The sequence below is a fragment of the Fukomys damarensis genome, unplaced genomic scaffold (assembly GCF_012274545.1).
Source record: "Fukomys damarensis isolate Sample0158 unplaced genomic scaffold, DMR_v1.0_HiC HiC_scaffold_10, whole genome shotgun sequence".
Taxonomy (NCBI): Eukaryota; Metazoa; Chordata; class Mammalia; order Rodentia; family Bathyergidae; genus Fukomys; species Fukomys damarensis.
In genome coordinates this window covers 39,244,471-39,272,135 of record NW_022900922.1, presented here as the reverse complement: position 1 = coordinate 39,272,135, position 27,665 = coordinate 39,244,471, and the positions used below count along the sequence as shown (strand labels likewise).

Here is a 27,665-nt window from a genome sequence, read left to right as displayed (position 1 = left end):
CTTAAACCAAATGCTTTGATGTAAATTTGATCACTTGAGGCTCACCTTTCCCTTTGTTCTGGATTAAAAAAAACTCTTGACAACATCAATGAGAAGGAAGAGTGGATTAAGCAAGTAATGGACCTTTATCTGACTCTTGTGAAATACAGTGACCCATGAAGGTCTCCATGAATTATACATCTTCTTTAAAGAGTCATATCCAAGAAGCTCAAAAAGTCCTCCTAATGAGGACTCAGTAGATCAGTTTGTTATTGGATAATATTTAGAGATTTGGAACTAAACTCTTTGGATACAATAATCTGGGTAAAATGAAATGTAAAACCGAATCATCAATTATTTTAAGGTGTATAAATCTAAGCTTCTCTTTTAAATTTATTTAACAACTTAAAATGTTTTAGAAACACTTATTAAAAGTGTTATTCAGGGCCAGGGATTTAGCTCAGCAGTTCAGTGGCCTGCCTTGCAAGGGCAAGGACCCAAGTTCAATCCCCAGTACCAAAAAAAAAAAAAAAAAAAAGTGTGTGTGCGAAGACATGAAAATGTGCCAGAGAGTCCCAAGCCTAATAAAACAGTAATTTTATTTGCATACACGTTTCCCACCTGCCCACACATCTTGTTCTTTGGACAGTAGGAAGAGATTGTAGTCGTGAGGATAAGGGAAAGTAGCAACTATTGATTAAACCACCACAGTACCACAATTGCACATTTTGTCATGAAAAGGTTAGTTTGCATGTTTGTTGTGTGCCCTACTTTGTGCAAGATGACTTTATATACATTTAGTATTTCATTATATTTCATTTAGTATTCTCAACAGCTTTGGAAAATGGTTATTGTCCTCATTTCATAATCAGTTTGAATCGATCCCCGGTACCAAAAACAAAACAAAAAAACAATACATGAGTTTGGGGCTCAGAAAATCATGTAATGTACTCAAGGTCGCTGTGTAAGTCAGAATCCACAACCTGATCTGCCTGTGTTCTCTCCTCCCTCATGCATACCACCTTCTACTTTTCTCATATAAATAGGAAAATTATGGGCTTATGTGAGCAGTGTATTTGTATGTGAGTCCTTGCAACTTCATATGAAAGGCCTGAAAAGATACATTCCAGTCTTTATATTTCTGGGGAGTAGAACTAGGTGCAGGAGTTCTATATTTCTTTGTATTCTTTAGATATGAAAAAATGAGAAGTAATATTACAAGGTAGGTTGTGAAGTAAGGATAAATGGCTCAAGCAGTTCCTGTTGTAGGAGCTGAAAGGAGAAATAAGCTAGGCTGAATTCGATGTAGAACATATCAGAGAAAATGTTGCCAATCTCTTGGTTCTGTCTCCTGTCACTTCCTTCTTTGCTTTCTCTGTTCAAGCCACATCGTTGAACTGAGTGCTCCTTAAAGAACCCTGGCATGCCTTTGCCTCCAAAAATTTGCTTTGTCCGTTTTACACAGAGCAGTCTTTCACAATAATCATGTGACTTGCTCCTCACATCTCAGCTGTTAGCTAATCCTTCCCTGCCACATAAAGCAGTCTCTCTTCCCCCTTACTCTTTGTGCCTCTGCTTTTTTTCTCATTTACTGCCATTTGAATATAGACTGGTGCAACCATTGTGGAAATAAGTATGGAAATTTCTCAAAGAGCTAAAACTAGAGTTTCCCTTTGGCCCAGCTAAACCTCTTCTTGGTATCTTACCGAAAGAATTTAAAACATCGTACCACAGCGATATATGCACACCCGTGTTTATAGCAGCACAGTTTATAATAGATAAATCTTGGAAACAGCCCAAATGCCCATCAACTGATGAGTGGATAAAGAAGATGCGGGGTTTTTTTTATATACAGTGGAGTACTACTCTGCTATAAAGGAGGATGAGCTTCAGACATTTACAGCTGAATGGATGGACCTTGAGACCATGCTCCAACATAAATTGGACACACATGTTTAAGTACCGCATTTTTCTCTGGTGTGAGAAACAATGGAAGTAAGGACTGAAATGTATAACAGATGTTGGGAAATGGGAAGAAAGTGTTCAAATGGGAAGGGGAACAAGGGAGGAGTGGGGAGGAAGGAAGAAAGTGACAAAAGTGAAAATAGAAGGAAAAAATGGAAACAAAGTTTTTGTACATAGGGAGGGGAGGGGGCATGGGGGAATGGGTTTAAATGAAATTTATTTTTAAAAACATGACATGGGCCAGGGATTTAGCTCAGTGGTGTTGCCACCTGCCATGCAAGTGCAAGGACCTGAGTTCAATCTCCGGTACCAAAATAAAACACTTGATAATAGCATTTCCCCATATTTAATTTTACAACTCCTCCCAAAATATATCCTACTAGATTAAATGCCATTTTACATGCAGTGTATTTTCAAAAACTATGGTGAATTTTTAAATTTATTAAAATCACTAGTTTGTAAAATTATTTTTCTTTCAGAAAATTTCCTTCATTCATGACCATCATAAAAAAGACCATAAGCCTGATGTGGCCATGGATGTTTGCCTCTTCATTAACAGTAATTTTCTTTTGAAAGAAATGGTCCATTTTGTAGCCTCAAAAAGCTTCAAGGAGGAATGATTTCCCAAAAATCAAAGAAAAAGAAAAAGTTGAAGTTCTATCAGTTTATTTTATTTTATTTATTTATTTATTTTTCCAGTACCAGGGATCAAACTCAGGACCTTGTACTTGTCAGACATGGTACCACTGAGCTATATCACCAGCCTGAAGTTCTACCATTTTAAAGCATTAGAACTCATTTGCCTTATTTTAACATCTCTAGGTCAGGATCACTGCAGTCAGCAACCTCTGATTCATTTTCCTTAGTGCTGTAGATCACTGGGATATTTTTTGAGTTTTTCAACAACATTTATAAGAATAATAGTAATTTGTAGTGCTTCAGAGTTTGTTTAGCTGCCAGGTTCTTTGTCCTTTTTGTCCCTGATCTCATATTACTTTTATATCAGCCTAGAAAGATAAGCGGTGTTGATTTTACTATTCCTCTTTCAAAAATCAGGGAGGTAGAGGCTTAAAAAATGAAGCCGGAAAGTGCTATGGAAATTCCAAGGACTTTCCAGACTGCAAATGTACATCTTTCTCTATACCTCATCCGACCCTTCCTCCCCAAGTGCATGTTTTTCACTCATCATTCTGGCTTTATATCTGCTTGACTTTAACCTCCACCCTCCATTTGTTTCCCCTTTCAATTCTTAGTGTCATGTGTAACACCTGGACCTATGTGGCCATCTGTTGCCTTCCATCCAGTGAAAAACTTACTCCAGGTGTTACTCTTGCCTTTTGAATAGAAACATAATGAAAGAGAAACTCAGATAATCTGAGCTGTTTCATTCAGGGTGGTCAAAATGGCACTTTTTTTTATTATTAAGCTTATTGATACATTTTAAGTATAAAGTATAGTTGCATTCATCATTGGGATCTTGTACTTTTACAGGATGTACCTTGCTTCTTATTTTTTCCCCATTCCCCCACCCTCCCTTCACCCCTCCACCCTTCCCTGTTTACAAAGACTTTGTTTCTATGTTTTTCCTTTTCTCATATTCTTAATTTTTCCTTCTTACCTTTCCCCTACCCTCCCACTTCTCCTATTCCTTTAGACCTTTTCTTCCTGTTACATAATATCAATCATACATTTTGATCCTTATTTACACTTTTAGTTTTTTACACCAGAAGAACTATTTGGTATTTACCCATGTATATCTTACTAATTTCACTTAAGAGTATAGCCTCAATGTGGATGCACTGAGTTATGACTCTAGTTTTGCATTCTTTATGGCTGAGCACTCCATTTAAAAAAAAAAGAAAAAAAAAAAGTACAGAGCAAGAGTGCTGCTCCTCAATGGTGCTGCTGCCTGTCTTGAAAGTACAAGGTTCCAAGTTTGAACCCTGGTACCAAAAAAACAAAACAACATCACATCTTCTTGATCCAGTCTCCAGTTGATGGGCAATTGGGCTGTTTCCAAGTTTTAGCTATTAGAAATTGCTGCTATAAACATGGGTGAGCATATATTACTGTGGTATGATCCTTTTAATTCTTTTGGGAAGATACCCAGCAAAGGAATAGCTGGGTCAAATGGGACTTCTAATCCTAGTTGTTTGAAGTATCTCCATATTGATTTCCACAATTGTAGTACCAGTCTGCACGCCCACCAACAATGGAGAAGGGTTCCTTTCTTCCCACAACACCACCAGCATTTGTTATTGGTGGATTTCTTGATAGCAGCCATTCTTTGTGGGGTGAGGTGGAATCTCAGTGTTGTTTTCATCTGCATCTCTTGAGTGACCAATGATGTTGAACATTTTTTTCTTATATTTATTTGCTGCTTTTACTTCTTTGTCTGAAAAATGTCTGTTTATTTCAGATGCCCATTTTTGAATTGGGTCTTTATGTTTGGGGGGGTGATATTTTTTAATTCTTCATATATTCTAGATAGTATACCTTTGTCCAAGGAACAGCTGGTAAAAATTTTTCCCACATTGTAGGTTGTCTCTTAGCTCTGTTGGTGATTTCTCTTGCTGTGCAGAAGCTTTTTAAAAAGATGAGATCCCAGTTGTTGACTCTTTCTGCTAGTTCCCTTGCCACTGAGGATTTGTTCATAAAGTTTTCCTATGCCAATATCTTCAAAAGTTCTACCTAACTTACCTTCCAGCAAGTTTAGTGTTTCTGTTTTAATATTTAGATCTTTAATCCACTTGGATTTTAATTTAGTGCATGGTGAAAGATAGGGGTCTAGTTTTAATCTTTGGCAAGTTGAAATCCAGTTTTTCCAACAACATATCTGGTGCTTTCCTTCAGTGTGCTGGGTGATTTCTTTCCTGTATCTGTTTTCCTTTCCATATCACCTACACAGTTAGTGTTCTGTGTTCACTGCGTGTTCTTCATGGGACAAAGCAACTGGTTTTCACCAGGTTTTCTGTATCTTTGTGTTTTTTTCCCCTGAAAATTATTTTTTAGATATCAGGATTTCCTGAAGAAAAGATCAAAGAGGAATTATCAAGAATAGATTGTTTTTGAATGGTTAAACCTAAAATGTCCACAGCCTTGGCCCTGCAGACTGTAGAAGCACAGCAAGGACTTCTGGAAGTGAGGCTGAAGGAAGAGGAGATGGTCCATGCCCATGAGCGACACTCTAACTCGTCAAGAAAGAACCTTGAAAGCAGGGAGATCTTCCGTAGACGCTTCAGGCAGTTCTGCTACCAGGAAACCCCTGGACCTCGAGAGGCACTGTGCCGGCTCCGCGAGCTCTGCCACCAGTGGCTGCGGCCCGAGACCCACAGCAAGGAGCAGATCCTGGAGCTGCTGGTGCTGGAGCAGTTCCTGGCTGTTCTTCCCGAGGAGCTGCAGGCCTGGGTGCATGAACAGTACCCAGTGAGCGGGGATGAGGCAGTGACTGTGCTGGAGGACTTGGAGAGGGAGCTGGATGAGCCAGGAGAGCAGGTGGGAAGATCAGGGAACAGGAGTTTGCACCTATAGAACAAATAAGAGGTTTTAATGAAACAAGAGGAAGGGCAGGAAAAAAATTTCTTTATGCCTAACTTGATCTGCTGTATGCTCTTTATCTCTCTACCTTTGTATTTTATTTGCTGTCTTCTTGGATCTTTTTTACCCGGTGACCAGAGGAGCCCTCCTTTCAGTATCTTCTCATACTTCATTCCCAGCTGTTCTTTGTTTTCACCAGGTCCCAAGCCATGCTTATGAGCAGGAAGAGGTTGTGAGGGAGAAGTCAACTCAAGAAGCATCCCAGGTGTCCTCAAGTGGCCACTGCCAGAGCTTGGAAGAGCAGCTGCAGTGTAACTTGCAAGAGGTGTGCCTGGTGCAGGATATTGGTGAGGAGTCGCCTCTTCTCAGGGAGCCTACCCCATTCCCTGAATGTTCATGTACTCAGCCCATTCATTCAATGTCTGCTCCGTGCCATGCTTGGTATCAGGTGCCATGGAGACTGTGATAAGCAAGGCAGTCCTGCTTCCCACTCCTGTGAGGTTTACATCTGAGACGCAGGCAGTCAGACAAGCATCTTTTCTTAGAGTCTGAGTAGAATTGTTTTAAAATGGGAAAGTCAGTATTGTCCCTTTCCTCTCATTTTCTGATTTTTCTCTTTGGAAAGATAACATTCATGCCATCCTCTTATTATTTCAGGTGATAAAGCTGGGACTTGGAATTTGGAGTTAGCACCAAAGGAGGAAATCTCTAAAGAAATAAAATCTCCCGTAGAAATAACTAGAACACTCAACAGTGATGTCACTCAGGTGCCTGAATGTGGAGATGCCTCTGACCAGGAGGGCAGACTAGACAGGCACCGGGTAAGCTCCTCGGTGGAGAGGCCCTATGTCTGTGGGGAATGTGGGAAGAGTTTCACCCAGAACTCAATCCTCATCCAGCACCAGAGAAGGCACACAGGCGAGAAGCCCTACATGTGTGGTGTGTGTGGGCGGGCCTTCAGCCAGCGGTCGGGCCTGTTCCAACACCAGAGGCTGCACACCGGGGAAAAGCGTTACCAGTGCCGTGTCTGTGGTAAAGCCTTCAGCCAGAATGCTGGGCTTTTCTACCACCTTCGAATCCACACTGGGGAGAAGCCTTACCAGTGCAGCCAGTGTGGTAAGAGTTTTAGTCGCCGCTCTGTCCTCAGTAAACATCAGAGAATTCACACCGGAGAGAGACCTTATGAGTGTGAAGAATGTGGCAAGAACTTCATCTACCACTGCAATCTCATCCAGCATCGGAAAGTCCACCCTGTGGCTGAGCCAGCTGGCTCCTTGAAACAGGTAGGGCAAAATCTCTGAGGTTAGACCCTGAGGCTGGGTAGCAAGGGTACTATTTCTTGCTTGGTCTCTGAGAGAGCAATCATAATTTCATCCTAACATAGAAAGTTACAGGGAAAGCCAGTGGAAATGCCCTTATTTTTATGCTGAAAAAAAAAAAAAAAGACCTATTAAATGCATCTGTCAAGTTCTACATGACCATTGATATACATAGCTTTACAGTGCCACAACTTGCTTCTTTCTCATAATAATATACTTCATTCTACACACCCATGAAAGAAATTTCTGGATGTACTTCAGGAACACTACTTCATCTTTTTACAATTTTTAAAAAAATTATATCAAAAAAACCAACAACAACAAAAAAGGGCTGGGGATTTAGCTCAGTGGTTCCTCCGCCTGCCTCGTAAGCACAAGGACCTGAGTTCGATACCCAGTACCAAAAAAAGAAAAATTATATCAAAGGTAATTCACTATTTACAAATTAATTTTAAAATAGTAAGATTTTCTTACTGACTTCTTTCTATTTACATATAATTTGTTTTTTAACCTAAAAAGGTGTTAAATGTACAAAACCTCTCCCTATAGATTTCATGTAACAACCTTCAGTCAGGCCAAGGAATTATAGCATCCATATTCCTGGTAGCTCAGTAGCTGGTTATAACTAGTAGTGATCATGATTATAAATCTGTGTGGAGACCAAGAAACTAACAAAAATCTGATATTTCAGATCTTTGTTTTGAAAACTTTGGCTTCTTTGCATTTTTCTTATATATAATAAAAAAAATTTTTTGCAGGTTTTTTTTTTTTTGTGGTACTAGAGATTGAACTCAGGGCCTTGTGCATGCTAGGCAAACGTTCTACCACAGAGCTGGATCTCCAGCCTGCTTTAGTCAGTCTTTTGTTTGGAATATCTTAATCATTGCTAGAGTAGAGAGAAGAGTATGATCTGCCTTGCATGTTGATTATTTTTGATTGCAGTGCTAGGGGTTGAGCCCAGTTCCTAACACATGCTATACAGGGTGCTTTACCACTGGCTAGCCTCCTAGCCTTTAGTAACTTCCACATTTCTTGGCACTCCTTGTTGTCGATCACCACCAAGGTCATTTATACAAAATTAAAATTTATTTCTCTTACTCTTAACTGTTTATAAACTTTTGTGTGTTTTTGTATACCAGGTAAGTATTCTATTACTGAGCTACACTCCAGCTCTACAATGCTTTATACTAGGCCCAGGAGACAATGCAGTGGAAACCCTGTGGTGATAGCAGTCTCATTTGAAAGACCAAATACATAGCAGGTAATTTAAGAATAGTAGAATCTAGATTGATATAGTGGTGCATCCTTATAATCCTAGCACTTTGTGAGGCTGAGGCAGGAAGACCACACGTCCAAGCCCAGGCTGTGCAGTTTATCAAGTGAGACCCTACCTCAAAATAAAAAAATTGAGAAAAGGCCTGGAATGTTATTTGGTGCAAAGGCCCTGGATTCAATTCTCAGTACTTAAAAACAAACAAGAACTATCAGAGTACTGAAGAAACATAAAGATAACTTCTGGATACCCTTAACTGACAGGGAGAGGAAGCTCTGGGAAGTGGTCTAAAATCATACAGCCAGCTAAAAACAGAGATGAGACTAGAATCTTGCCTCCTAATTCCTAGTGCCATGCTCTTTCTGCTGTCACTGGAAACATTATGTCACCCTACAGAAGTTATAAGAATATAGAACATAGACGATTTACAAGTCATTGAGAAGTTTTTTTTTATAGCTCAACACCTCCCATCTGAGTTTTAATAAAAGCACACCTCTAATTTACAGTGAGGTTCAGGAACAATTTTTTTCACTTATTTCTCATTTGAAGCATTGTATTTATTTTTTGAGTGATCATGTATTTCTAACTTTTTACTCTTACCTAGTAGAACTTTTTTTTAAAAAAATTTATTCACCTGGTTCAAAAATCAAAACAGTATAAAATGTCTCCATCTTTTCCTTTATAGGTATCCATTTTACTAGTTTCTTATGTTTTTTAATGTATTTTATGTAAACATAAGAAAATTAAAATATATAATCTTACTTCTTCCTTGCACAGTGTGTTAGTTACTTTTCTCGTATTGCTGATTCAAAATGTCCACCCAAAGTTAAAGGGGAAGGAGTCTGTTTGGCTTACAGTTCAGAGATATTTCAGTCCATAATCAGCTGGCTCCAAGACAGGAATGGCAATCAAGCTTCGCAGAGGAGAAACAACATGGCACACACAAGGCAGCAAAGGTAATGAGAGTTGCCAGCATCTTTCTGCTCCTTTTATCTTATTCAGACTACCAGGGATTAGAGTGGTTAATTGCTCATGTGCAATGGTTTAGAAATCACACACCCTTTTAACCCCAGCATCACACATTCCAAATTTAGCTACCTCTGAAAAAGAAAGTCCCACCTCATTTGCATTGAGGCTTTGGAGGACCATCTAAACACAAACCATAACACACAGAAAGATGGCATATTATTTACACTGTTCTCTGCCTTAGTGTTCTCATGAAAGAATATAGTCTTTGGGGATTTCTATAGCATGACAGATAATTTCCTTATTCTTGTTATGGGTAAATAATACTTCATTTGTTGTTGTTCCATAGTTTAACAAATGGTATAGGTATAGAAACACAGAAGTTTTTCTTTGACTCAGTCTTCTTTAAATTTTTCAATTCTTAATTAATTTTCTCTTTCCTTCATTAGTTTTGGTGGATTTTGGAGTTTTTTAAATTAACTTTGTCAGTGTTTTTAATTTCTCTCATTCTCTTTACCCCTTTCAACCATTTCCCCCTTGTCTTTCATTTTTTGTATTTTTCTCTCTGTTCTTTTTTGTTGTCATTCATTCTTTCCTTTGATGAGAAGAGCAATGATCAGTAGTTACCTACATCCAGAAGGCACCACTAAAAAGTAGACATTAAAGAGATCTCCATACTAGTAAAAAAGCTTGCCACTATAATCAACCAGCAAGCCTCAACACAAAACAAAAAATAGAAACAAGAAAAGACAAGACAACAAAATGTCTCCAAGAACTCTCAGCTACTCAAAGTTACTCCACCAGGCATAAATGGGGAGGAAACCAAAAGCCACACAGCCAAGTTATTTGAAAATATAACAGATAACAAAACATCAGCAAGGTGCTTGGCAAAGCACACAGAAGATACAAGTAAACAGATAATGGAGCAAATAAAATAATCAGTGACTATAGAAGACAAAGAGGTAGCAAAGATAAATGATGATGCAAAATATGAGTGACCAGCATAGAAAAGAATAATGTTACAGAAGGAATTGGTAAGCGACAAAGAGAGAAGCAGATTGGAAATAAAATTAAGTTTATTTTGTTGATGAAGGGCCGATTGCACTCAAAAGCAGTGCCAGAGATCAACCCTGTACTGGGATATAGCTTCCCATTTATAGGGTTTTACTGTCATGATCTCATTCAGGCAATTACATTTTATTCTCTCAGTTCACATTATTGATACACAAATTACAGTCAAGACAGTTAACTTTAGTTTTTTGTCTTTTGGGGTTTTTTTTGTTTTGTTTGTTTGGAGACAGGGTCTCACTATGTAGTTGAGACTGACCTGGAACTCACTATGTAGCCCAGGCTGGTCTCAAACTCACAATAATCCTCCTGCCTCAGCCTCCCAGTGCTGGGATTATAGGCGTGTACCACCACGCCCGGCCAAGACAGTTAATTTTAACCCAGATGTAGCAATCCTTTGTAGTTAGGGAGTTTACCTTTAAGATTCATCCTAGCCCATAGGAAGGGGGTGTTCCCAGTCTGGAAAGCAAAGTTAACAATGGCTTTTTTCATCTTGACAGTTTTACAATCATGGTTTACAGAACTTTGGAACTCAGGGTATTGATGTGCCCTTTATTTCAGGATGAGACCAGATGCCTCATTCAGTGGTTAATGCTTCCAGTGTCTATTAATTCTGAACCAAACAAACTGTTGTCAGAGACAGCAGAAGCCATTTTACATTGTGACATTTTGTAGGTTCTTTTGCTATTTTCAAGAGTTTTCTCTATCAAGAGTTCATTAAAAGGTCCAATAAAAATCCAGATTTAAAAATTGTATTGCAAGTAAGTAAAGCTTTTGGTTTCCTCCCCCTCCATGCATGCCAGAGATTGAGCCTCAGGCTTTGGGACAAGCAGAATAGAAATAAATGTCCCTCTCGGGACAATTTAGGGAATCAAGGGGTTTAGGGAATAAAATACCCCTTTATACTCCCTTCAGACTGATGGTAAGGATTTAAGATGACAACTCACAGATGAAAAGCAAGAAGAAAGTACAGAATGATAAAATCTCATTGTTTCATTTGGCCACAAATCCCCATCATTGTCCTATCCATCTTGAGACCAAAGTTCAGATCAGACAAAGACTGGGTATGTCAATTGTTGATTGAATTTGTTAATGATTAAAGACTGAGGTCTTGGAAGGAGATAGCTTACATACTGTGTTGGTGATGAGAACAAATTATCCTCTTTCTCCTAAAAACTGTGGGACTTAATAAGTAAAAGGGCCCTTCTCTATGGGGGACTCTCCAGAGTCCTGCCCCCAGTCCTTAATCCCCAGCACCCCAGACCAGCCACTCCACTTCAGCAGGAGCTGGAACCAGGTGGGGAGGGGGAGCCAGTTCCTGGTGGAGGAAAACTGACTTTGTCCTTGGTTCAAGAGAAAAGTAAAAAAAAAAAAAAGGTGCCAAAAAGATGTTCAGATTCTTCCATTTCCTAAAAGACCAAAGAGGGGGTTCAAGCCCTCCTCCCTTGAAAGTTTCCCCTGGGCAACAGAGAAATCAGGTTATGCACTTTAGCTAATTGATAAATATACTTTGGCTTCCAATTTAAGTTTTTATTTTTTGCTTAATTAGTATACTTAAAACATTTCTTATTGCGGCTCTCTGGGGGGACCCCGTCCCGTGGGGAATAGGAGGTGAGAGCCGCCTCTTATTCGTGGGTCATCAGAGGCCGATCCGATCTTGAATGTCTGTGGAGGAAATCTTTAAGAAGTTAGAGTACACGGCCCAAGTCTGGTTTCTGATCAAAGGCTCTTTATTGGCTCAGCAAAACGATTATATACTGTTATCCCAGGGGGAAGGTTCAGCAAGCTTACTGGACAGTTCAAACAAATCCTCTACCAATCACATGAGTCACTCAAGCATTTAACCATACAGCAATCAGTATTTTACCAAATGTGGGGAGGGGTAAGTGGGAAGGCATACATCAACAGTTAACCCTATGCAATCTTTAACTTAACAATCTCTAGGGGCAAGCAGGACAAGGAAATACCACCGGCCTCCTGCTCCAGATCCCGTGACCCTGTGGTTAGCACAAAGGGCTATTTTTTCTGTAAGATTCCCTGTTTGCCCAGGGGCTAGACCTGCCAAAAGTCACGTATGTAGTCTAGTGGGATTTTTCCACCGAGGCAAAGGCTAAGGTTGAGGGCAGCCATCTTATGCAGGCCCAAGCAGTCTCTCACAGTTCCCCCTTCTCTGTATAAAATTAAGCAAGATTAGGGTGGAGGGCTCATGTCTTAGGCTACTTGATGTGCCTCCGGACCTGGACGTGATGCATAGGTGTTCCAGCGAGTCACGCTGCCCCCAGGTACCGGCATCAAGCTAATCCCGTCGGAGACACCTCCACAGCCTGGAGCAGAGCGAACGACGGCGCTCAGCCATCTGTTCAAATTCTACAAAGCTTAGGGGTTGGAACCCATGGTCACCAGCGGGCTGGCTATTTTCAGGGTCCTGAGAGGAGAGCTGCTGGTAGTGCACTTGTATGGAGTGTTTGGTGGCCTCATCAACCTGGTTCTTAACAAAACTCGTGAGGCGGCGGAATGCCCATGGGCCAAAGGAAATCAACAGCATAAAGCCAATAAAGGGTCCTAAAAGGCTGGGTAACAGGGTGGACAGCCAGGGGGAGGTAGAAAACCAATTTTGATACCAAGATTCGTCCTTTTCCCGTTGCCTCTGCCTTTGTTCGAGGCTTTCCTCAACCCTTCTAATGCTATCATCCACCAGGCCCAGTTTATCTTTAAAAAAGCAACATTCTTAAAGAAGGGGGTTGGGGCCAATGGCAATGGGTTTGAACTGAGGTGGTTCTTTCAAAAGCCTGATGGAAAAGGTGAGACCCGGATCACGGCCGCTGATGTAAAGGCGAAGGCCCCACTCAACCTGACGAGTCCAGTGGTATTGTTTGCCGGGCGTGGTGGTGCACGCCCATAATCCCATAAAACTAGTCTGGATTACAGTGAGCTCCAGGTCGACACCCGTAATCCCATAAACCCAGCCTGGATTACACAGTGAGCTTAGCCTGGATTACACAGAGAGCTCCAGGTCAATCTCATCTGCATAGCTGAGACCCTCATCTCAGAAAAGCCAAATAGAGTCATAGATTGTGTCAATGCCTCAATGGTAGAAGTTACTTTTCCAATGTCAAATGCCAGCGGGCTCCCACAATTCCCCCTTTTTTATTATATTTAGAGCAGGGAGCTTCCCAGCTCAGCAGAAAGACTGTGCCTGTCTTAGGTGAGAAATGTCCAGAGAAATCCCTTACCCGTCATCAAGCCATGAGAAGTTCAATACTCATGCTCTGTCTTAGGTTGGATATTTCTCCACAATTCTCTTACCCGTCTTTGACTACCAGCCTCTGCAGGGGTTATACCATGGGTTGTGAAGGCTTGCCATGTAGCTTTTTCTACCTCTATCAATATTTATAATCCTTGTTCCTCATACCAGGCCTCACTAATTTTTACAGGCATCATTGCAAAGAGAGGTTGCCTCAAACCCGTCACAGAATGAAAGGAAGTCACCATTTCTGAGAATATACAATTGGTCAATTGACAATCAATATTATCAGTTTCATAAACAATCTCTATGAGCATTAACACAAGACATTATATTAGAGGCCTCTATGCCAACAATATTGAAACTAAGGCTAGTAACTTTGACATCTGACCATAAATGTATTTTTCCCAATGCAGCAGGTTTCCAAATGTTGGTTTGAGGAAAACCTGAATCTGTTTACCAAAGTCCTGCAGATAAGCTTAAGTTTGTGGAATTTAGAAGTGACCAGTCCAAAAACTTTTGAGATGTCTCATTAAATCACCAGTCCCATTAAATCCTCATTCTGGATAAAGAAGGAAAACCTTTTTGCTTTTTGGAATGAAATTTCCACTTGTGCACTGAGACACATCCTGGAGTTTTCTCTGCTGCTTCAGTGTTGGGGTCCCAATCCAGTCTCCTCAGTGGAAACCCAGCTTCAAGCTGCTCAAGGATAGTGATAGGTCTATAAACATATCTGTAACCATAATTAGGTGGAATAGAAGAAAAGGGAGAACACCTAGACCAAAAGGTTATTGTCATAAACAATATGTTGGAAAACCTGCATGGTCAAACAATATGAATACATTTTGTATACCAGAAAAGTAGCAATAATAATACTTATATGAAATCTTATGTACTGTAATGTAGCTTTGTATTAACAGGATCTCCCCCCCCCTTTTTTTTTAACATATTTAACAAGACATATCTTTTTTATAGGGCTATGAAAATTATTTTGGTGGCTCCCATTAGTGAACAAAGATCAGAATAAATTTTCTGAGCAGCTGCTTCTTTATTTACCAACAGGAGCATATCCAAACTTAAAGGTTATATTTAATTATCTTTTAAGTTTTTTATTTGATCCTATAAAGCCAGGTTGTAGAAATCAACAATCTATTTGTATTTGACGTCATTCTGATCAAGAACATACAAACATCTTTGAACATTTAAGACAGACAAACATATAAGACAATTTTAATGAGTGCACTCAGATGGTTTTGGCCAAATGAATTATAAAATCTTTTTGTTATGACTAGTCAAAATTTTTGCAGATCAAAATTAACAGAGATCTCTTGTAGAATTAGGGTTAAAGGAACGAATACTCTTCTTGACTATAAATGTAAACCTTTTATAACAAACTTGAAACCAACAAGCAAACATTTTATAAATCATTTCCATAAACATTCTCTACATTCTTAGGTAAAGACAAGAGGAACATACAAAAACCTTTCATGTTAAAAGTACAACTCTTACTTATAGCTTTTCTAATATTTTTCTGTCTCATTTACTATTAAACAAACTTTAGCTACGAAATATTGACATAAGGTAGGGCTATTGGCCATGCCCTGAGGTAATACTTTCCACAGCGGGAGGCAAAATGGCCGGGCTGGCCGCATTGAAAGCATGTTTTACCCCTGTTTTGGCCTTGGAAGGCGACAAGGGCCTTAGTGATCTTGTGCATAAAAGGATCCGCCTCTGGGCAGAGATTAATCATGTCGTGCAGAGTTTTGGCTTTGGAGTTGTGTTTTAGAATAGCTCTGCAGGTCTCATTAGCATTTTCAAAGGCTAATTGTCTAATGAGGGCGTTGTCTGCCACAGTGGCGGCATCACCGAGGGCACGCTCAGCCTCGGGGCCCTGGATGATCTTTGAGAGAGGTGCTGCCGTGCTGATCAAAGTAGTCAGCGAGCTCGCGACCAATCTGGTCCCATGTAGAAGGCACAATTTTGGGGCAGGTGATAACGAACCAGGGACATACTTCGTGTACAAACAGCAGAAATTGCAAGAGATCTTTCTTTCTAACTTCAATATTACGGTTTTTCAACTGCTTTTTTATATCAGAGATAAATTTAGCTCCTTCACTAACTGCGTTCCCCCTATTCTCGGGGAACTTTGGGACGGCGGCTGTGCCTTAGCTAAGATTTGACTAACCCCAACCCTGCACCACCCGGATGGGGCTTACCTGGTGTCTGACGGGCGGGCTCCGGACTCGTCGTCTCTCTGCCGTCCGATCGGGAGTCGGTAACCTCTGTAAACCACGTTGGGCGCCAGTTGCGGCTCTCTGGGGGGACCCCGTCCCGCGGGGAATAGGAGGTGAGAGCCGCCTCTTATTCGTGGGTCATCAGAGGCCGATCCGATCTTGAATGTCTGTGGAGGAAATCTTTAAGAAGTTAGAGTACACGGCCCAAGTCTGGTTTCTGATCAAAGGCGCTTTATTGGCTCAGCAAAACGATTATATACTGTTATCCCAGGGGGAAGGTTCAGCAAGCTTACTGGACAGTTCAAACAAATCCTCTACCAATCACATGAGTCACTCAAGCATTTAACCATACAGCAATCAGTATTTTACCAAATGTGGGGAGGGGTAAGTGGGAAGGCATACATCAACAGTTAACCCTATGCAATCTTTAATTTAACAATCTCTAGGGGCAAGCAGGACAAGGAAATACCACCGGCCTCCTGCTCCAGATCCCGTGACCCTGTGGTTAGCACAAAGGGCTATTTTTTCTGTAAGATTCCCTGTTTGCCCAGGGGCTAGACCTGCCAAAAGTCACGTATGTAGTCTAGTGGGATTTTTCCACCGAGGCAAAGGCTAAGGTTGAGGGCAGCCATCTTATGCAGGCCCAAGCAGTCTCTCACATCTTATGGACTGTAAAATCAAATTACAAATACTGGGTTAAGTTTCTCTTTTCTCTGCTTTCTGGGGGTGATAAGAGTACTGATTCAAAGTTACTTGAAAATCTGTTAGCAGCCAGTCAAGTTTAAATTTGTAACAGTCTGAGACTAAAGGAGGAAAAAAAGGTTTAGCCCAGAGAGAATAGAGGGGATCATAAGTTTACCTCTACTGGTGATGAAACAAGAGCTTAGAAAGTTTTGGGGGTCTCCCTGGATATTGTCATCTCTGGATTGATTCTTACACTCTAAAAACTAAAAATCTGTTTTCTAAGCTTGTAGAGGAAAGCCCTGATCCCCTATTATGGATTCCTAAAGAAATACAATAATCCAAGTATCGAAAGGGGTTGCTGATGGATGCCCCTGTTTTGACTCTGCCATCTTTTGAATAACCCTGACACCGTTTTATAAATGTGGACAGGGCCACAGCCTTTAGAGTCCTTACACAGGAACAAGGAGGGAGCTGCCATCTGGGGGCCTTCCTCTCCCACCTCTTGGAACCTGTCACCAGAGGATGGCCTGAGTACACCCAGTTGGTAGCTGCCACTGCTCTCCTTAAGAAAGCAAAAAGCCTACCTTTGGGGAAAGGTTAATCATGAGTATCCAACATCAGATACAGGCCATTGTAAATTGAAGAATGAGAAGATGGCTCACTGACTCTTGAATTTTAAAATACGGAAGTGTTACAGAAGGAATTGTCAAGTGGCATAGAGAGGCAGCAGAATGGAAGTAAAATAAAAAAGTTTACTCCATATGGGGATGGATGACACCTAATGGCAGTGCCCTGGTTGACTCTTCCATTGGGTTACAACTCCTTCTTTTATAGGGTTTTATAGTCTTGATCTTATTCAATTGGTTACATTGCATTTTCACAGTTCACCTTGCTGATATTCAAAAGGAGGCAGTTCTTTGTTAGGGAAAGTTACCTTTAAGATTTATTCAATTACCTATGAAAGGGGTCTCGAGCCCCCTTTGGGTGCCCCTTACCCAATTATACCACTCACGCACGGAGAGGTCTGGCAGGAGATTTTTATTATAGGGAGGTGAGCAGGAGGCGGAGGGCAGAGAGTGAGAGAGCGAGAAGAGGAAGTACTGGGATACTTATAGGGCGGGCAGCGGAAGATCCTTCCTTGGGAGGAGCGGTCTTTGTTATCCTATCGCAAGCCAGGTTGTCTTTTGAATTTTGCGCCTTGGAGAGGCTCTAGTTTCGCGCTTTACAATTTCGGCGGGAGAAAGGACTCAGAGTTGGGAAAGAACCTGGAAGTAAGATATAAAATGGCTGGGGAGTGGGTATATTTTAACATGTGCGATCTCCTAACAACCTACTCTAGCCAGGGGGATGGGAGCTTGTTTGGCCAACAAAGCTAACAGTGGTTCTTTTCACTTAAAAAACTTTTGAGGGAGATTAGATGCCTCTGGTGCAGGTTAATTCTGAACTAAGCAGGGTGAGGGACAGAAGTTATCTTATAGTGTGACATTTCCGAGGGTTTTTTTTTTTTTAGTTATTAAAAGTTTTCCATATCAGAAGCAATATTGCTAGAAAGAGATGACTTGACCCTAACCACTAATGAGGTACTGAACCCAGATTCCTCCCTTACTCAAGGAGAGCCCTCAAACCTGACTGAACATTGCTGTCTTGATTTATTAGATTACCCAACTAAAACTAGACCCAATCTTTGGAGACTCCCATTTGGGAAGTCTTCTATAGATGGATCTTAATCAAGTCATTCAAAGTAAACAACATAATAGGTATTCAATTATTGATGGGAGCGCTCAGTTGATAGTTAAATATGGGAAACTCCCAAACACGTGGTCATCCCAGACTTGAGATTTTTGCCCTGAACCAGGACCTAAACTACCTATGGGAAAGGAGGGAATAATTTATACAGATTCCAAGTATGCTTTTGGTATGGTTCATACCTTTGGAAATTCTGGATGGAAAGAGGGCTAACAAAAGACAAGAGTTAGTACATGAAGAATTGATCAGATAGGTACCTGATGATCTCTAACTACAAAAGGAAATAACAATGGTAGATGTGCCAGGACATCAGAGAAGAACCTCTTTTGAGGCTCTAGAAAATTCCCCGCCAGATGAGGAAATCAAGAGTCCGAGACTCCTATCTTCCATCTCACCCTCCCCCTTCCTAACCTGACAGTTAATACCTCTCATTCTCTGAAAAGAAAAAAAAAATTAAAACAAAAATTAAAATTACAACTTGATACTCAGAGAAGATGGTTTCTTCCAGACCGAAGGGAAATGCTATCTATGCCTTTTATCTACATTAGGGATGCCATTGGGGTCACCATGCCATGTGTGAGATGGTTTTAAAAGTTTATGGATGCATAGGCACCCGTATGTGGGACTGCATAACTGTAATCTTAAATTCCTAGCCTCAACTGTGATTAAAGTAAATTAACATATAAGACCTAAAGTCTCACTTCCACTCCAAAGAGCATGAACAGCCTAAAGGGCCTTCAAGATGCTGAGAACTGTATCCCAGCGATGGCTCCGGATGCAAAACCTTGGATCTTCCAGGAGCTTGGACAGCTGAAAGGGCCTCCAAGGTGCTGGTACCTATAGCCCAGCGACGGCTCCGGGAGCTTGACGAGCAGCAAATATCACCCAGGAAGGAGCACACCGGACTAGTTGGAAAACAGACCTTTATTATTCTGGCCAGACGTTCAGAACCAAGTAGCTCCGAGAGGCCCCAGCTCAGGGGTTTGCACAGTTTTTAAAGGCAAGGGGGAGAAGATTGTAAGCACAGCAAGTGGGCAAGGGGTCAGGGATCAGTTTTTTGCTATCTGTCTAAAGGGGTTCGGGTGTAGGGTGCATCTGGTCTCTTACGCTGATCATCTCTAGACCTCCGGATGTTCTGTTCTGGCGAGGCCTTGAGTCACTATCTTGTTTACCCGTACCAGGTTCCCACACACTCTGTTCTTATCTGGGAGCAGGGCCCAAGGAATGCTGACTAGCTGGGGGCTACACAGTGGTCAGGTTCCCATAGGCTCTACAGAGTAAGATAATGTGGGATGTAAGACCTGTCAACGACCAACAGGAACCAACCTGCGGTCTGACAAAATCAACTTCAGTGCGTTGGCAAAGTGGGAAGAAAGGCTGACCGGCCAGGGAAGCAGAGAAACCAGGGCAGAGCGCTTTGCGAGTCGTGGCTGTGGGTCTATTGCAGTCCCAGCAGGTTCTAAGGCAAGCGGCTGGCGTTGTTTGCTGTTCGGGCGGCTTGGGAAGCGGGTTACCAAGGGGTTAGGCGCTATCTGGAGGAGAGGTAGGGTGGGTCCCCAGCAGCAGAGAGCGGCGCTGAGAGGGCGCTGGGGCCGGCGGGAGCCGCTAGCAAACGGGGAACCGCTCACCCGAGGCGGGAGCGGGCGGACAGCCAGGAGGTGCCCGGGAACAACACGGCTGAGCTCTGGCTACGGCCGGGAGGAGGCGAAAGACGGGTTCTTAAGTCGTTCAAATGACCGCCAGGAGGTGATGGAGTGGGCAGGCAGGGCTGGGAGGCCGGGACGGGCGCCCAGCGTCCTGGAATTCAGCCCTCAGGATGCGCAGCAGGCGGGTCTGCAGTCTGCGGACAGGTTCGGTAAGGCCATCGGAGAGCGTCCGCCAGCCGGAGCCGAGGGTGCGGCCCCCGCGGCGTGGCGCGCGGAGCAGCCTCGTCTCCAAAGCCCGGCATAGACCTGTGCTCGCGGCTGTGCACTCAGTTTTGAGTGCCGGGGACACACACACCGGACTGTTGGCGTGGATTATTTTAGGATTGATTTGGGGGTGCAAGGACTTTTAATTCGTTTCTGCATTTGCTTTGGCAGCTTGCGAAGTGCGCGCCCCGAGGAGCGCGCAGACGTTAGTCTGGGGAAAGGCGCACAGCACCGTCCAACGCCCGCCTCCGGCCTTCGTGTCGCGGAGCTGGCCTCGTCCCGGCTCCCTTTAGGCGGAAAACGTTCCGAACTCGAGGAGGGGCACCAGCGGGGAACGCGGTCGCTTCCGTGCGGCAGCCGACACCGATCAGTTCCTGCCCCCGCCTCCAGGCCCTGGTGCTTCAGCGGCCGCGCTCCGTCCGGGCCATGAGGGGGAGAGGCGTGCCAGCGGAGTTTGCAACAGCAAAAGCAGATAAAACCAAAAACTGCTACTTAAACGCTACGCAAAAATGTATTTCTTGGGCCAGGGATTTAGCTCAGTGGCGCTGCCCCTGCCTGGCAAAAGCAAAGTCCTGAGTTCGATTACCCTAGACACCAAGGAAAAAAACAAACAAACAACAAACGTATTTCTTGGAAATACAGTACACCAAGGCAACCTTGTAAGAAATACCAAATCGGAGATATCAATAACAACCAACTGAACACATAAAAATTGTGAACAAACTACTTCCCCAAAGAATCAGAAATAATTAGCTTCACTCGAGAATTTTTATAAACCATTATAAAGCAGATAATTTTAATGCATCTAAAACTGCTCCAGAACATAGAGAAGGAAATATATTTTTTGTGACAAAATCCTGCGATTGATCGTCAAACTTACATTGATACCGATAAGATATTCTTTTCTCACTTCTACTGATTTCTTATAATGTGGGCAAACCATCCAACAGCAAATTAAAGTAATACACTGCTCACCATGGTAAAATATTGATGAAGGTAAAATTATTTAAAATTAAATCTTTGGTTTAGCTCTGCGGTTCGGTGGCCTGCCTCGCAAGCGCAAGGACCCGAGTTCGATCCCCGGTACCTAAATTAATTAATTAATTAATTAAATCTTTAGTCATCATATTAGCATACGTAAGAAGAAAACACATGTAAGAGTTTAGACATAGAAGACATTTGATTGTGTCAGCATCCACTTAAAAATATTCTGAACTTGAAAAATAGATGATTTCTTAACACGATAAACCCATCAGACGTGTCAACATTGTCTTCCTCAGAGAAAACTGGTGTTCCCTGTGGAGTTAGCTATGTATTAAAGATGTTGCATCACTATTATAGTGTTCTAGAGGAATTTAAAGTATTCAAATAAATCACAAGGAAGGAACTAAAATTGTCACTATATTAGATATATGAAGGTGTCCTATGGCTCGTTTCTAAAATTATACATATTTACTTAAGAGACAACTGTTGCTTTCCTATACTTGAACACACACATGACCACACAGTAGACAAAGATACCACTTACTATAGCAACAAAGAGGTAAAACTTTTAAGAAGCATGTTTAAGAGCACACTAAAGAATCAGGCTGAAGAAATTTTAGGCATTTTTAATTGACCCAGTATATGGAAAGACATCAATTTGCTCTACAAGTTAGTGTAGATATTTAATATAAAGTCAATTTAAAAACAATTTTGTTTTCAAACAATAAATTTTATGTGAAAAATAAACAAACATTAATAGCCAGGAACTTTTATTATTTATTTATTATTTGTTTGGGTTTTTTTGAGACAAGGTCTCGCTATATAGTTGAGATTGGCCTGGAGCTCACTATGTAGCCAGGCTGGTCTCGATCTCACAGAGATCCTCCTGCCTCAGCCTCCCAAGTGAGGAAAATTTATTTTAAAAGAACAAGGAAAATATATGTTTTCCTGCATGACTATTTAAATATTTGATTGCACTTCAGTAAGTGGAGAAAAGATGGCTTATTTAATAGGCTTTTGGCACCTCAGTAGACATCTGAAAAACAGTGCAATCCATACCTCCCATTTAACAACTGGATAATTTCTAGTTCAAAAATTTAAGTAGGGGGCTGGGGATTTAGCTCAGTGGTTCCACCATCTGCCTCGCAAATGCAAGGTCCCAAGTTCGATTCCCAGTACAAAAAAAAAAAAAAAAAAATTTAAGTAGGAGGCCAGGCACAGTGGCACATGGCCTGTGATCCCAGCACTCAGGAGGCTAAGGCAGGATTGCCATGAGTTTGAGGCCAGCCTGAGCCACATAGTGAGGCCCTATCTCAAGAAACAAAACAAAAAAATTTAGAAAAAAAACCCAAAACCATGCACTAGAAGAAATCATGTGAGAATTTTCATTTATTGATCTGGCACAAAGAGGCTTTTCTCGGTGCTGGCAGGAAGCTCAGTGGTGATGCTCTTACCTGGCAAGCACAAGGTCCTAAATTCAATCTCCAGTACTGGAAATTTAAAAAGAGACTTTTCTCAGTATCACACAAAATCCAGAAACAGAAAAGATTAGTAAATTTAAGTACTTAAAAATTAAAAGTTTCTGCAGAACATAACAAAAATCATAAAGTTGAGTAGAAAAAGGCTAAGTTATCACAAAGGGCTACTTTTCTTACTATATGATTATCATGCACATCAACAAAAGAAAGACCATCATAAATGAGACAAAGGTTATGAACAGAAAATTCACAGACAAGGTGTATAAACATTAGCTAATTCAACTATATTCATATATAAGGATGCAATTAACTCTACAATAATACTCCTTTTCCTGAAAATCTATCAGATTATCCAAGATCAAAAGTTTGGTAAGATTAGGAAGAGATATCACTTTCATTGTCAAGAGCTATAAAATTTTTAATTTGGAGTGCAATTTAGCAGTGTACATCAATTTTACAAATGCACTTATTTTTTGACTCAGAAATTCTAAGAATTTATCCAAGAGATATACTGACACACAAGATGATGTATGTTTGAAACTATTTAGTTCAACATTATTTATAAACAAAATTATTGGGAATAGCCTAATTGCCCATTAACAGAGGGCCAACTTGTTGTCATCAGGGAAGCGAAGGACAGCCAGACAGCAGGGATGTAGTTTTGCCGAGGAGTAGCGGGCTGAAGCGCTAACAGGCAAGCTCTCACCAACCTCGGTTTTTATTAGGTTCATGCACAATACTTCCATGAGAATAAAGTTAGTTCCTTACAGATTATCTGTAGCAAAGCATTAGAAAATATTTTTTATGAACAACTGGTTCTAGTTATTCATATACTTTCTCAAAACAGACTGTTCCCAGAATGTTATCGGATGGTTCTCAAGACTGTTTGCAGTCTTGACCTGAGTTGTGGCTCCGTGTGTGAAAACACAACTGCAATTCCTATTCCCACCCATGTTCCCATGTAGCCTTCTCCTCTACACCAACTAAGTAAATCTGCATAATTCAACTATTAAAAATAAGAGGTAGATCTATAGGGAGCACTATGCATAATTCTCTGTTCATGTAATGTCAGGAACAAATTATATCTAAGTATTTACTTCTACATGCATAAAATATCTCAGAAATGCTACACAAGAAATCAATAGCTTGGTGGGGGATTTAGCTCAGCGGTTCAGTGGCCTGCCTTGCAAGCGCAAGGACCTGAGTTCAATCCCTGGTACCAAAAAAAAAAAAGAAATCAATAGCTTTGGTTATTTATAAGGAGTGAAATGGCTGCAGGCAGGAAGGACTAGGAGAGTTATTTTCAAATTTTACTTTGAAAATATTTCAATATCTAAAAGAAATTAGAGACTAGTACTTAATATCCCATATCCAATTTTTCTTTTTGTTTGTTTGCTTGTTTGTTTGTTTGTTTTTGAGATAGGGTCTCATTATGTAGTTGAAAGTGACCTGGAACTCACTATGTAGCCCAGGCTGGTCTCCAACTCACAGCGATCCTCCTGCCTCAGCCTCCCAAGTGCTGGGATTACAGGCGTGTGCCATCATGCCTGGCCCTTATCCAGTTTTTTTGTTTTGTTTTTGTGTTTGTTTGTTGGTACCTGGAATCAGAATCGGGACCTTGCATTTTCAAGGCAGGAGGTGGCACCACTGAGCTAAATCCTGGGCCCTCTCTTATCCAGTTTTAAATTTTAAAAATTTGTAAGTACTTTTCCCCATAAATTTGGGGAGAAAATTCATCCCAGGGCAAATCCTATAGTAAACTAAACAGATTCATTGTGGTCTGTATACAACCTGCTTAAATGGACGGTTCATACCGTGCACACTTCACATAAAAGTGTTCGGTGTGCTCTGAAACGTTGGTGGATTTACAATGTGTGTATGCATATCATCTTTATAAAATAAAAAACACAAGATTCATTCTTACTGTTTTAATAAAGTAAATCGTGATATTCTGCTAAAACAGATTATACCATACCACCACTCTGCTTGGCACAATAACATTGACAAACGACTAAGAGCACCTATGAGATTTTTTTAAACCAATAATACATATCTGGGATTTAGGATTTCTAAAATCCAGACAACTTTTATAGCAAACTAGAAAGGAAAGAGATCAAAATGACGCACAAATTTCAAACTAACGGTGACAGTGGCTATCTCAGGGAGCAGGACTAAGAAGAGCTTTTATTTTTAAAATATATTACTTTTTCAAAATGTCTTTAAAAGCAACCTTTTCAAAGACTAATGGCCTATTTCATCTTTTCTTTTTCTTTGTTTTTTGTTTTTTTGTTTTTTTGTTTTTAATAACCTATACGCAGCCCACTCAGGGCTGAAATTCTAATCGTAAAGCTCAGGGCTTCCAGAGCTGGACGCTCTGAAATGAGGCGGATTCCAAATGAATCGGCGTTGGAGGCCTGACACCGAGACACGGTTCCTAGACTTGCCGGAAGTGCGACAGGTGCGTCGGAGGCGAGGACCCTCTGGCCCGCAACTTTCTCTGCCGGCGCTCTTCCCGCATCCCTGGCGACGCCAGAGCATCCTGCAGCAGCTTTCCGAGCTGCCAGGTCTGGTGACTCTGCCACGGGGGTGGGGGGGCAGTGGGCTGAGCCAGGGTGCTGCTGGTGAGCCTACCCGAGGAGGTGGGGCAGGGGGACCTAAGTGAGGCCTCCGCGGTGGGGTAGACACAGGGTGGTGGAGGGAGCGAGGCGGGACGCTGAGGTGCAGAAGAAACCGCAGCGCAAGCCAAGGCGCAGCAGGTGACACCAGGCACCGCACATCACACACACACACCCCACACATGGCATACACAGCACACACACACACACCCCACATATCGCACACACAGCTCACACACACGGGCCCCACACGCACCCCGCCCCGGGTCTCCGGCACTGCGCACACTGTGCAGAAAGCTGCTTTCTTGGCTTTCTGTGAATCCTCAGGACTTCCTCACAACACATTTAACCTTAGATGACCTACTGAATTTCCCCTTCTCTTCATTTAGTACCTAGTGAGATGATGAATGGAGTAAAATTTCAGATGGTGCTGGTGAGGATTAAAGGTGACCTTGAAAATCTGAAAGCGTGTTGGAAATTTGTGCGTGTGTCGACAGCTACCCAGAAAGCGGCTGGGCAGTGTGGAGAGCTCACAGGACTTGAAATCCACCTAACCTTTGCTTTCTGTAGGTTTAGTGAAAATAATACCATCCTTAAATAGTTGTTTTGTAGATTAATTTTTTAAAGCTCAATAAAAGATTTCAATAACTCCTGGTTTGTTCCTTTAGTTGAGAACGGGCACATTATTCCAATTTTTCATTTTCTAATTTGATTTTTATGCAGTGAGTTCAGACTTAAAGAAAGATTTTCTGAGTCCTCTGTGTGATATGTAATTCGTGGGCTGCTTTCTCCATGAGCTCTGTTAGGTAAGGGGATTATTTTTTCTCTTTTGGCAGCACTAGGGATTGAATCCAGGACCTTAAACATGCTAGATGAGCTCCATAGTGCAGAAGTATAGCCTCAGCTCCTCACCAACTCTGTAAGATGGTATTGCTGTTTCTTTTCATATAGAAGCTAAGATCAAAAGAACATAAGAAATCAATACAAAGTCACACAGTTAGTGTTAGAACCAGAGTCAAACCCAGGTCAAAGTAACTTGGAAGTTTCTGCTCTTTGTACAGTATAGACTTCTGTTTTATTATTATATCCATTTTTTGCTCACCCAGCAGCTACTTTCAAGGAAAAGCTTTCCAGTCTACGATAATTACTGATAATAAATTTCCATCATCACTTATTGCCATTTTTCTCTAGGCAATTATGTTCACTGCTCAGAAGCATCCAAAGGTGTGTTTTGAAGGGTGATTTAATAGCTGCTCAAGGTCAGGATGAATATACAGGTTTTATCTCTGGATTTTCAAGCCCTGAGGTATTGGAAGAGCTTGTGATGATGAAAGTGGAGGCAGAATGCCAGCTCCAAAAGCAGGAATCCAGGCTGAAATGTAGTAATCCCCTAGCAAGGGAAATCTTCTGAAGGCACTTTGAGCAGCTTGCTACCAGGAAACCCCAGGACCAAGGGAGGCGCTTATTCGACTTAGGAACTTTGCCACCAGTAGCTGAAGCCACATGTGAGCACAAAGGAGCAGATCCTGGAGCTTCTGATACTGAAGTAATTCCTGTCCATTCTGCCTGAGGAGCTGCAGGGCTGGGTAAGGGAACACTGTCCAGAGAGTGCGGGAAGAGGCTATGAGTTTGCTGGAAGAGCTGGAGAGAGAACTTGATGAACCACAACATGAGGTAGGAAGGGAGGTTTGCTAGGGAAGAATATGTATGTGGGACAACAAGGACCTTTGTGTCCTCTCCATTATATCCCCTAGACTTTGGTAATAAGACCCATCTTCCTGTGCCCTTCTTTCTGGGAAGTGCTTAAAACAGTAAATTTCTTCAGAAATCAAATCTTGTTTCTTTGTCCTCAGATCATAACTCACAAACACAGATAAGTCCTCTCTAGAGAGAGACTGCCTGCAGAATAGCAGTCATCACTGAGCCTTCATTGCCAGCCTGTGGAGCCCCAACTCCCTGCCCAGGTCTCCCATCCTACTGGAGAGACAGGTGAGGGACAGGATTTATCTGATGTTGACATTTCTTTCCTGGCCAAGCAAAACTAAACAACCTAGAGTTGGGCAAGGGCTGGATTGAAAGCTTCCTTACTAGGTAGCAGTAGTGCTACCCATCTTTATCCTCCCCTGGTACAATCTTCTCCCTGAGGACCTTTTGGAAGTTCTCTGGACTCTGACACATTGTATGTAAAGAAGCTTTCAGGAATCACTGGAATGTGGCTTTAGGGAATGGCTTCAAAGTTTGACAGACATTGCAGATCATGACTTTGCTTCATTGGAAGCTGCATTACTAAATGTGTTACTTAACCAGTAGACCCTGGTTTTCTTAGCTACAAAATGGGGTTAAAAACTATCTTATATTGTCTTACTATATTCTGTTACATATGTTTCTTTTTTCTTTTTTCTTTTTTTTTGGTACTGGGGGTTGAACTTGGGTCCTCTTGCTTGCAGAGGCAGGAAGTGGAACCACTGAGCTAAATCCCTGGCCCTGTTACATATGCTTCTGCAACAGAATAGCATAGACTGGGTACCTTGGACAGCAGAAACTTATTTTGTCACAATTCTAAAGGCCAGAAGTCCAAGATCAAGGTGCTGTTGGGTATAGTTTTTGGTGAGGCCTCTCTTCCTGGATTGTATGTGGCCATCTTCTTTTTTTTTTTTTTTTTG

At 41.6% G+C, this 27,665-nt stretch overlaps 1 protein-coding gene and 1 long non-coding RNA gene across 3 annotated transcripts in view; both read left to right on the top strand.

The window, feature by feature from the left end:
- The window catches only part of LOC104870612 (zinc finger and SCAN domain-containing protein 23), a 27,301-nt gene extending 1,712 nt beyond the window's left edge, over window positions 1-25,589 (top strand). Inside the window, exons 2-6 of one of the 2 annotated variants that reach the window (XM_033761952.1) lie at window positions 4,957-5,439; window positions 5,681-5,828; window positions 6,139-6,764; window positions 24,706-24,845; window positions 25,392-25,589. In XM_033761952.1, the coding sequence (XP_033617843.1) occupies window positions 5,017-5,439; window positions 5,681-5,828; window positions 6,139-6,764; window positions 24,706-24,720 (1,212 nt within the window). In that variant the 5' untranslated portion in view covers window positions 4,957-5,016 and the 3' untranslated portion in view covers window positions 24,721-24,845; window positions 25,392-25,589. Of the gene's footprint in view, window positions 1-4,956; window positions 5,440-5,680; window positions 5,829-6,138; window positions 6,967-24,705; window positions 24,846-25,391 lie in introns of those variants that run through there. The other variant, XM_019209333.1, reaches the window with a different exon arrangement.
- A 648-nt stretch (window positions 25,590-26,237) lies between these two features.
- LOC104870610 overlaps window positions 26,238-27,665 on the top strand; it is a 5,835-nt gene continuing 4,407 nt past the window's right edge. Inside the window, exons 1-2 of the long non-coding RNA XR_004516541.1 lie at window positions 26,238-26,676; window positions 26,856-26,991. This is a non-coding gene — a long non-coding RNA (uncharacterized LOC104870610). The remainder of the gene's footprint in view (window positions 26,677-26,855; window positions 26,992-27,665) is intronic.